This window comes from Tupaia chinensis, unplaced genomic scaffold (assembly GCF_000334495.1).
Source record: "Tupaia chinensis unplaced genomic scaffold, TupChi_1.0 Scaffold000350_1, whole genome shotgun sequence".
NCBI lineage: Eukaryota > Metazoa > Chordata > Mammalia > Scandentia > Tupaiidae > Tupaia > Tupaia belangeri.
The window spans coordinates 10,064,690-10,076,400 of record NW_006159844.1 but is presented as its reverse complement, the minus strand read 5'-3'; the positions used below and the strand labels follow the sequence as shown (position 1 = coordinate 10,076,400).

Below are 11,711 nucleotides of genomic sequence, written 5' to 3'. Positions count from 1 at the left end.
TGGCTCAGTAACAGTGACGAAAAGAAATGAGGCCTGAGCCAGTAGGTGGTGTGGTGGTTAGGAGCACTGTACTTTGACAGGGCTGACTGTGGTTCAAGTCCCAGACCTGACAGCTTGCTTTCTCACTTTCCCCTCTCTCTTTTCTCTCTCTCTCTCTCTCTGGTCTAATTAAAATAATAATAATAAAGTTAAATAAAAATAATTCTTTAGGAAAAAAAAAATGAGAGGCCTGACTGAGTACAGTCATGTACCACGTAACAGTGCTTGGATCAACAATGAACTGCATAGACTACAGTGGAGCAGGAAGCTCATGTCGCCCATGTGCGTAGTAGGGTATACAGTCTAGGCTTAAGTACATTCTGATGTTCATACAGAAATACAGTCACCTAATACATTTCTCAGAATATGTCCCTATCATTTAGCAACCATGACTGTACTTCCTTAGGGATGATAGGACAGTCTGCCAGTTTATACGTCTAGGACTGTCTTGGCTTCACCTGTTGCTGCCCCCAGTAGAGAACATGGAAAGATAACACAGCTGCCACGGAGAATTTCTGTACATCTCCTTCCACACATCCTTTCCTATTCACTGAAGAATACTGCATTAATTACTTTATACTCAGCAAGCTACTTTAGTCTGATGCATAGGAAACAGTTATTTACAAGTTTTCAGTGTATGAAATGGTGGTCGTAACCTATTAGACAATAGACCATCTAGCATAAAAAAGACAGCCACCTATGGCCTCTATCACATTTTATTTGGTGTCAGTTATTAAATACAGATCCACTGGTAGTATGTGCCCCTTTCCCTCTCTTGATCATGGAAGAGGCTTATTAGAGGTGAATGGATAAAAATAGAAGCTAGTCCTATTTCCTGATAAACATTATAAAATCTTACAGTAAAGAACAACAAGATTTCGTGATTTGATATTACAATATTTGCATGAAAATATTCCTAAACTGTAAAAAGAAAACTATAAAGCGAGATGCTCTGTAAGATCCTCAATGATGTCCTATGCATTCTATTATGAAAACAATAAGTATACAAAAATAGATTAAGTCTTTAAAGTTGTATGGAAATGGTTATATGCCTTTTATTGATATTTTAAAAACCTATTTGATTTTGGGACCAGCAGTTAGTGTAGTGGCTATGTCGCTGGACTCCCATGTAGTTGACTGTTGTTCGAGTCCTGGACCCGGTGGCTTAAACTCACGCCAGGCGCGTGTGCATGCATGCCCAAGATCCTGAGAGGAGAATGGAGAAGAAGGGATTGCAACATGGCCATCTCCCCTGGGGGGTGATTTCTGTCTTTCTGTCTCTGTCTTTTTGGCGAGCGCGTGCGCCCTATAGCAAAAACCTCTCCAAAAAAAAGAAAAAAAATATTTGATTTCATATATGCTTAAATTTTTTTCATAGCTTCTAAAGAATTGCTTCTAAAATTTTGTGTTGCATCTACAGTTTTTTCCTCTTTCAGGGAACCACATTTTTTTCTTCCTCACCACCACACCCACCACCATATTTCTGAAAAAGGGGAATAAAATTTATTTTAAATAAATTTTATTTTAGTTCTTATTTAAGAAGAGTATCAGAAGAGAGTGTCTAACCATAAGAGCTATTAAAAATAAGGCAGTGGGGACCAGAAGGTGGTGTGTGGTCAAGGTGCTGGACTCCCCCACATGGCTGACCATGATTTGAATCCTTGACCTGGCAGCTTTCTCCCTCTTTCTCTCTCTCTCTTGTGAGTGCATATACCCTATAGCAAATTAAAATAATAATAATAAATAAAATTAAATCTTTTTTTAGAAAATGAGGCAAGTGGACTATAGCAAATAACGACTAATGAGAAATCAGGATCCTACTAATAAATAATATTGACCTTGACATAAGGAGAAAGCTGGGTTAACCAATTGATTGCAGCAAGAATTTTTAGAGGACTGGTCACTGTCTGTGAGCTCCATTTTGATAAGTAGTTTTTTAAACTTAACTTTTTAGGTAACCAAATAAGAAAAGTGAACTTGGTTCTTTATGTCTTCCAGGCTGTTGCACTCCGATCGAGATCCTATTCCAGATGTTCCTGCAGTGTACTTTGTGATGCCAACTGAAGAAAATATTGACAGAATGTGCCAGGTAATAGTTCCTATTTTCCCAATTTGAACTTGGGAACATGTTTTGTTTGTTTTCAAAAGAAAAACAAGGGACCAGCAGTTGGGGTAATGGGTATGTCACTGGACTCCCATGTAGTCAGCCATGGTTCAAGTCCCAGACCCAGTAGCTTAAACTCACACTGGGCATGTGTGTGTGCGTGCCCAAGATCCCGAGAGGAGAAGGGATTGCTGTGTGGCCCTCGCCACAGGGGGTGATTTCTCACTTTCTGTCTCTGTCTTTCTGGCGCGTGGATGTGCCCTATAACAAATACCTCTCAAAAAAAAAAAAAGGGAAAAACAAAAACAAAAAACCTTAGGTATCCAGTGTAAAAAATCAGAAATTCACTTAGTTTCCAACTTTGTTTTTGAGATTTTTTAAAAAATAACTTGAAGAATTTAAAACTTTTGGTCTGAATAAGCATTATTTCAGTAAAAACTAGATTAAAGCCTAATCCTTAAGAGTCAGGATTTGAGGGGCCAGCAAATGGTGTGGTGGTTAAAAGTGCTGAATTCCCACATGGTTGACCCCAGTTCGAGTCCCGGGCCTGGCAGCTTGTTTTCTCACTTTCCCTTTCTCTTTCTCTCTGGTCCCATTAAAAAAAAAAATAATAATAATAATAATAATAATAACTGGAATTAAATAAATAGTTCTTATATAAAAAGATCAGAATTTGAGCTTTCTGGCATGGTGTTTAAGGCAACTATATCCCACATGGCCAATTACAGAATCCCAGGCCCAGCAGCTTGAGAAACAGGTCAGGCATGTGTGCACATGCCTAAAATCTTGGAGAGAGATGGAGGAGAAGGGATTGTAGTGTGATCATTCCCTGTGGGGAGTGTGTTCTCCACCTAGTCTCACTATAGTGAGTGTACCTGCTATACAATAAAAAATAAAAAAAAATTAGAGCCAGAGAGGATGGAGAGAGAGAAAAAGAAAGAAATAACCCCCCCCCACACACACACCCAGCCCGTGAGGATGGCCAGGATTTTGGACATGCACATGTGCCTAGTGTGTCTATTAAGCCATTGGGTTTGGGATTTGAACATGCAGTCAGCCATGTGGACTTCAGCATCTTAACCATCACAACACCTGCTGGCCCTGTGTCACTTTCTAAAAATGTAGTACATACTGATATCTTCCTCCTTAATTATTTTGTAACAGCTTTAATACCACATAATTCACCCACTTATACAAGTGTATAAATCAGTGAGTTTTTAGTATATTCACATAGTAGTGTAACCATCACTAGTCAACTTTGGAACATTTCATAACCTCAAAAAGAAACTTTGTACTCCTTAACCATTCCATACCTACCCTGCCCCTATCCATTCCCATCCCAAAGCTAGTTTCTCGTTTTGTGTATCTGCCTATTCTGATCATTATATATAAATATAGTTGAATAATATGTGGTCTTTTGTATCTGCCTTTTTTATCTTAACATATTTTTAAGGTTTATCCATATCATAGCATGTATCAGTACTTTATTTCTTTTGAGTCTGAATATATTCCAGTGTATGAATATACCAAATTCTACCCATTTAACAGTTGATATGGGTGTTTTGGTTGTTGCCACCTTTTGGCTATTATGAAAAATGCTGCTATAAATATTCAGGTACAAGTTTCTATGTGGACATGCTTTCATTATATGTCCATAAACATGTAAGAATGGAATTGCTTGGTCAAATGTTAACTCTATTTACGCTTTGGAAGAACTCAGACTGTTTTTCCAAAGCATTTGCACCATTTTATATTCCCACCAGCAGTGTATGAGGGTTATGATTTCTCCAGATCCTTGCCAACGTTTATTTATCTGTCTTTTTGACTATAACCATCCTAGTGGGTGTGGAGTGGTATCTCATAGTTTGTTTTTACAGTTCTTTGTTAGCAATTGTTATAGGTTGTTTTCTTACTGCTACAACTGAGTACCACAGACTGGATAACTTGTAAAGAATATAAGTCTAGGTGCCAGCAGATGGCGTAGCAGTTATGTTGCTAGACTCCCACATGACCAACCACCGTTCCGTTCCCAGAACCAGTAGCTTGAAACTCACCGGCAAGTGCATATGTGTATATGCCCAAGATCCCAGGAGGAAAATGGATCGCAGTGTATTCATTCCTCCCCTGGAGGTGGTTTTTCACTTTCCCTTTCACTGTCTCTGTCTGTCTCTCTCTCTCTCTGACGAGCGCATGTGCCCTAAAACGGAAGATTCTTTTAAAAAGAAAAATTATCTCATGATTCTGGAGGTCTAGGGTCAAGGGGTTTTATCTGGTGAGGGCCTTCTTGCTAGTAGGGGCTCTAGATTTCTGAGGTAGTACAGGACATCATATGGTGAGATGAAAAAAGCATATGTCAACTCGGGTCAGTCTGTGTCCCATCTGTCTGTCTGTCTCTCTCATGAAGTATTCATTTATGGGGTCCCTAACCTGATCACTTTAACCCTAATCAACTCCCAAAGGCACCATATCTTTTTTCTTTTAAGAATTACTTATTTCATTAATTATTTTTTAAATAATTATTTATTTAATTTTATTTATTCATTCGTTTATTTTAATTTGACGAGAGAGAGAGAAAGCAAGCCACCAGGCCCAGAACTCAAACCGTGGTCAGTCATGTGGGAATGTCCAACGCCTTAACCACCATGCCACCTGCTGGTCCCCCATTAATTATTATTTTTAAATTTGCTGTAAGGCACATGTGCTCACCAGAGAGAGAGAGAACAAGCTGCCAGGTTTGGAACTTGAACCGTGTTTGGCCCTGTGGGAGTCCAGCTCCTTAACCATCATGCCACTACTAGCTCAAGGCCCATCAGATTAAAGGTCCTACTTTCTTTTTTTCTTAAGAGAAGTTTTCACTATAGTGCACGAGCACTCATAGGAAAGACAGAATGTGAGAAATCACCCCCTAGGGAGGATGGCCACACCGCAATCCCTTCTCCATTCTCTTCTTGGGATTTTGGGCATGCACACACAGCACCCATCATGAATTTCAAGCAGCTAGATGTGGAACTTAAACCACACATGACTCTGCAAGTCCAGCAATGTAACCATTATGCCATGTGCTAGTCCTAGGTTCTTATTTTCTTAATACATCACACTAGCCACCTAATTTCAACACATAAATCTTTGAGTTCACAGTGAAACCACAGCAGTGATATCAAGCTTTTTTTTTTCTTTCTTCTTTCTTAAAAAAAAAAAAAAAATAGTTTTTGGTATAGTGCGCATGTTCTTGCCAGAGAGATAGACAGACAGACAGAGAAGGAAGGGAAAGTGAGAAATCATCCCCTGGTGAGGGGAGTATGGCTATCCCACAATGCTTTCTCCTCCATTCTCCTCTTGGGATTTTAGGCACACACAAACACACATGCCCAGTGTGATTTTTCAAGCTGCTGGGTCTGGGACGTGTCAGGCCTGTGGGAATCTAGCACCTTAACCACCATGCTACCTGCTGGTCCCATTGAGCATCTTTTAAAATGCTTTCTGGACACTTGTATATCTTTGGAGAAAGTCTGATCAGTTCCTTTGCCCATTTAATTGGATTGCCTTTTTGTTGAGTTCTTTATACATTTTGGATATTAGACCCTTATCAGGTTTCTGATTAGCAATTTTTTTTTCGATTCTGTGAGTTGTCTTTTTACTTTCTTAATAGTGTCCTTTCAAGCATAAATGTTTTTTATTTTGATTAAGTCCTGTTTATTTTTTCTTTTGTTGCTTGTACCTTTGGTATTCTTTTAAGAGATCATTCTAAACCATGATGCTTTCTTCTAACAGTTTTATAGTTTGGACTCTTACATTTAGATCTTGATCAATTTTGAGTTTATTTTTGTATATGGTGTGAGGTAGGTGTCCAACTTCCTTTTTTTACATGTGGTTATTCATTTGTCCCAGTATAATTTTTTGGAAAACATTTTCCCTAATGAATGGTTTTGGCAACTGTGATGGTGTATGCTACTAAGAAATTGTGATCTTCAGACTGGGACCACATTGGAGGCCCGAGTTTTGATTCCTGGTCTGACCTAAAGGTTAGGTATGGTGGTATGCATCTGTAATCCTAGAAACTCTGGGAGATTGTGGCAGGAGGATCATGAACTTGAGGCTAGCTGGGTAACATAGCAAGACCTCGTCTAAAAAAAAAAAAAGTGTGGTAGAGTCTACCTGCAGCCACTGGGAAGCTGAAGCAGAAGGATCATGACAAGACCCTGTCTCAAAAAAAAAAAAAAAATCTGGGCCAGCAGGTGGCGTGGTGGTTAAGATGCTGGGATTCCCGCATGGCCGACCACAGTAGCTTGCTTTCTCACTTTCTCTCTCTCTCTCTGTCTTTCTCTGACAAAACTCATGTGAAATAATAAATAAGTAAATAAATAAATAAAATAATTCTTTTAAAAAACATCGACCCTAGATAAGTAAATTTATTTCTGGATTCACAATTATATTTCATTTATCTCTGTGTCTTTCATTAGCCTATACAATATAGTCTTGAGTTTCTTGCTTGGTAACAGCTATTGAAATTGGGAGATGGAGTCCTCCAACTCTGTACATTTTTTTTTTTTTTCAAGATTGCTTTTTAGCTTTTCTGAGTCCCTTGAGTTTCCAAATTAATTTTGGGTTAACTTGTCAATTTCTATAAAGTAACCACCTGCAGCTCTGATAGGGATTGTGTAATCTGTGGATCAATTTGAGGAGTATTGCCATCTTACCAGTATTAAGTTTTCTGATCCATAAATATGTGTTATCTTCTGATTTATTTATATCTTCTTTTTTAAAATAATGTCTCACAATTTGCAAATATAAGTTTTGCACTTTTCTTGTTAAATTTATTCTTTACTATTATGAATGGAATTGTTTTATCCATTTTTAGGATTGTAAATGGCAAGCATATAGAAATGTATTTATTTTTATATATATGTGTGTATATATATTTATTTTGTATCTTGAAACCTTGCCGAACTTTTGTGTCTTTTTGAAATATAATGTTATTCTTTGACCATTTCCTTACTTTCTAGCACAGTAACACATTGCAGTCTCATTGTATACTTTTTTGTCTTTTTCTGTCTTATCCCAGGATTTAGCCCTATATCCATGCATCCCTAGTTGGGTTTTGTAGACAATGATATTTAGAAATCAGCATCTGGGGCCAGCCAGGTGGCATGGTGATTAAGGTGGCTGGATCCCACGTGGCCACATGCATAGTTTGAGTCCTGGGCCTGGCTGCTTGTGCTCAGGGAGAAGAAATTGCAGCATGGGGATGATTTCTCACTTCTCTTTTTCCAGCAAACACATGCATCCTATCACAAACTGAAGAAAAAAAAATCTGGGCCAGCAGGTGGCGTGGTGGTTAAGATGCTGGGATTCCCGCATGGCCGACCACAGTAGCTTGCTTTCTCACTTTCTCTCTCTCTCTCTGTCTTTCTCTGACAAAACTCATGTGAAATAATAAATAAGTAAATAAATAAATAAAATAATTCTTTTAAAAAACATCGACCCTAGATAAGTAAATTTATTTCTGGATTCACAATTATATTTCATTTATCTCTGTGTCTTTCATTAGCCTATACAATATAGTCTTGAGTTTCTTGCTTGGTAACAGCTATTGAAATTGGGAGATGGAGTCCTCCAACTCTGTACATTTTTTTTTTTTTTCAAGATTGCTTTTTAGCTTTTCTGAGTCCCTTGAGTTTCCAAATTAATTTTGGGTTAACTTGTCAATTTCTATAAAGTAACCACCTGCAGCTCTGATAGGGATTGTGTAATCTGTGGATCAATTTGAGGAGTATTGCCATCTTACCAGTATTAAGTTTTCTGATCCATAAATATGTGTTATCTTCTGATTTATTTATATCTTCTTTTTTAAAATAATGTCTCACAATTTGCAAATATAAGTTTTGCACTTTTCTTGTTAAATTTATTCTTTACTATTATGAATGGAATTGTTTTATCCATTTTTAGGATTGTAAATGGCAAGCATATAGAAATGTATTTATTTTTATATATATGTGTGTATATATATTTATTTTGTATCTTGAAACCTTGCCGAACTTTTGTGTCTTTTTGAAATATAATGTTATTCTTTGACCATTTCCTTACTTTCTAGCACAGTAACACATTGCAGTCTCATTGTATACTTTTTTGTCTTTTTCTGTCTTATCCCAGGATTTAGCCCTATATCCATGCATCCCTAGTTGGGTTTTGTAGACAATGATATTTAGAAATCAGCATCTGGGGCCAGCCAGGTGGCATGGTGATTAAGGTGGCTGGATCCCACGTGGCCACATGCATAGTTTGAGTCCTGGGCCTGGCTGCTTGTGCTCAGGGAGAAGAAATTGCAGCATGGGGATGATTTCTCACTTCTCTTTTTCCAGCAAACACATGCATCCTATCACAAACTGAAGAAAAACAGAAAGAAAGAAATCAGGATTTGGGCATTAATTGTATTCATTGCAATCAGATTTTAACTGTTCTTAACATCCTCTTAATAGGGAACTAGCAGTTAGCATAATGGCTATGTCGCTGGACTCCCACATAGTCAACTGCGGTTCGCGTCCCGGACCCGGTGGCTTAAAACTCACACCGGGCGCATGTGCGTGCATACCCAAGATCCCGAGAGGAGAAGGGAGGAGAAGGGATTGCGGCGTGGCCATCCCCCCGGGGGGTGATTTCTCACTTTCTATCTCTATGTCTCTGTCTGTCTGGTGAGTGCATGCACCCTATAGCAAAAACCTCTCCAAAAAAAAAAAAGTCCTCTTAATAAACAAAACTAGGGAAAATATTATGTATACATACATATACCCTCTTATATCTGTTCTGTTTTATTTCTGTAACTCTACTTTTTTCCTCCCTATCTAAATAGATAACCTCTAAAACTGTTTTGGTTCAGCAACACAGGATTTATTCTAGTTTGGTTTTTTGGGTTTTTTCTTTTTTTGCTCCTTTATAGGTTTATAACTCAGTGAGAGACATGATTCTCAATATGCTAAACATACTACTTATTCTCTCTATCTTCATAAGTAACTAATCTGATCTTTGTTGACACACTGCCCTCTGCAAGTGCCTTTCTCACATAAGTTACAACCCCTCAGTTTTTCACATTTATACATCTCTGAAATCAGATACATGTTAAAATTGATTGCCATAGGGCGGGCACCACCACGCCCAAAATTGATAGGATGTCATAAGTTTTATTGGCAGCATTCTTTATTTTTTCCTTGCTGTAGGGCACAGGTACTTGCTGGAAAGAGAGAGAGAGAAAGGGATAAATCACCTCCTGTGGGAATGGCTACACATCAGTCCTTCTCCATCCTCCTCTTGGGATTCTGGGCACACATGCACATCGTCCTGTTGTGGTCTTCAAGCCACCAGGTCTAGGACTTGAACTGCCGATTCAGCTATTTGAGATCTAGCTACCTTATCATCCACATCACCTGCTGGTCCATTAATTCTTTCTTAGTGCCCTATAAAGTGATGGTGTCTGTTACAGTTTATACTTGGCTTGCCTAAAGTTTAAATAAATAAATTTAAGAATTTGTATAACGTAAATTCCACTACTTTTGAGTGAGAAGAAATTTTCCTGGAATCATAACATGTCTGTATGTAGTGAAGGAAGTTTTTATTGTTAATCACATGACCAGAGTGGTGTAAGGTAGTATCCACCAAATACAGCAAGCATTTTACTGGCCAGCCCGTGATCTGATAGTTAAGGCAGCTGAATCCCACATGGCCAACCACAAAATTTGAGTCCTAGGCCCAGCAACTTGAAAAACATACCAGGTACATGTGTGTGTGCACCCAAAATCCCAAAAGGAGGGAGAATGGGAGAGAAGGGATTGTGACATGATCATGTGCCATAGTGAGTACTTTCTCACTTTGCCTCTCTCTGTCTTTCTCTGGTGAGTGCTTATATCCTCTGGCAAATTAAACAAAATAAAAAACCATTACTATATTAAAGAACTACTTCTGGATAGGATATTGATTATTTGCTTGTCTATTTTGCTATAGGGCCTGGGTGTTTGTCAGAGAGAGGGAGGGAGAGAAAGAAAGATAAAGCTCCCCTTGGGGGATGGCCACACTACAGTCCCTTCAGTTCCATTCTCCTTCAAGGTTTTGGGCATTCACACACATGTACCTAGCATGCTTTTCAAGCTACTGGGTATAGGACAACCACAGAGTTGGCCTTGTGGGATCCAGCCACTTGAACCTTCATGCCTTATGCGGTCTCACACTTCTGGATATTTTTAACAAAATGTTTCATTAATGTCTGCTAACCAGATAATCAATACTTCATAATTTTGTTTTCTTGGTATACTTGTTTTAATTGTCATTGACATAACTTGTCTTTTAAATTTGTATCTTATTCTCCAGACCTTACTCTTATAATATTTAAAATATTTTTATTCGTGGTCTTCTTTTTACTACCCCATAAGAATGAAGTATTTGTTGTATTTATAGGATCTTCGAAATCAACTCTATGAATCATACTATTTAAATTTTATTTCTGCTATTTCAAGAAGTAAACTGGAAGACATTGCAAATGCAGCATTAGCAGCCAGTGCAGTGACACAGGTAGCCAAGGTAAGAGTTTCGATTTTTGGTTGGTTGATGACATCGGTATCTTAATTTACTCATGATCAGAATGATTTAAGGAATGTTTAGACTCAATACTTCCAGAAAGAATTCTGATAATAATAATTATCTCCAGCTTGTACTAGGCAGAATAAGCAAATGGAAGAACCTACTACCAGAGAATTTCAAAACAATTCTTTGTAAAAAAGGAATTAAAATAAGACTTTATTTTGGTACAAAAAAACCATGAAATCGGTATGTAGTATTTTCATAATATGGATTTTCCACAAATGATCCGTTGTATTCAGTGAATTGGAAAGACAAAATATAAACAGCGAAATCAGTTTTGCTTTGACTGGGATCTGTATTGTTTTAGTGTGATTTTTTTTTTTTATTTGACAGTTGCATTGCCATAAATTATACCCAGAATATGTTAACCTTGTGTTATCTGTAATCACCATAGTTACCATACTTTCTCCAGTATTAAGTACTTTCTTACTTAGAAAAGGGAATCCAGAGAGGCTAGGTTGTATAAGAAAAAGTAATTTATACCAGGCCATTAATTCTATATCATACTGACTTTTTCGTCAGGTTCAGCTTGTTTTAAATAGACTTGTAAACTGTATTTCTGATGATAGCCCTGTTGTACCCTATGCTTCTTGAATTGTGTAAGATATAAGTGAAAATCCTAGAGAATTATATAGGACAAATAAGAATAAACAAACATGCATTTACTTTTTTCTCACTGGTAGATTTATATTTTATTCTTAACTTTAGATAGGCCATTGCTACTTCTTTTTGTTTGTGTGTATTTAAATATATATATATATATATTTTTTTTTTTTTCAATGTGACAGAGATAGGAGACAAGGACTCCTGTCAGGACTTCTCCTCATAGCCAATCAGGATCCCAGGCACACCTGTGGGCACACTCAAAGTGTTCAGGTCGACCCAGGATCCAAACCCTGAACTTTCCCATTTGGCTGCAGTTTCATGCAGCAGTGGCCACTGG

At 37.7% G+C, this 11,711-nt stretch overlaps 1 protein-coding gene across 1 annotated transcript in view; it reads left to right on the top strand.

Moving 5' to 3' along the window:
* SCFD1 (sec1 family domain containing 1) overlaps positions 1–11,711 on the top strand; it is a 136,639-nt gene that overhangs the window by 11,846 nt on the left and 113,082 nt on the right. The window contains 2 exon segments of the mRNA XM_006152401.3: positions 2,038–2,128; positions 10,586–10,708. Coding sequence (XP_006152463.1) covers positions 2,038–2,128; positions 10,586–10,708 — 214 coding nt within the window.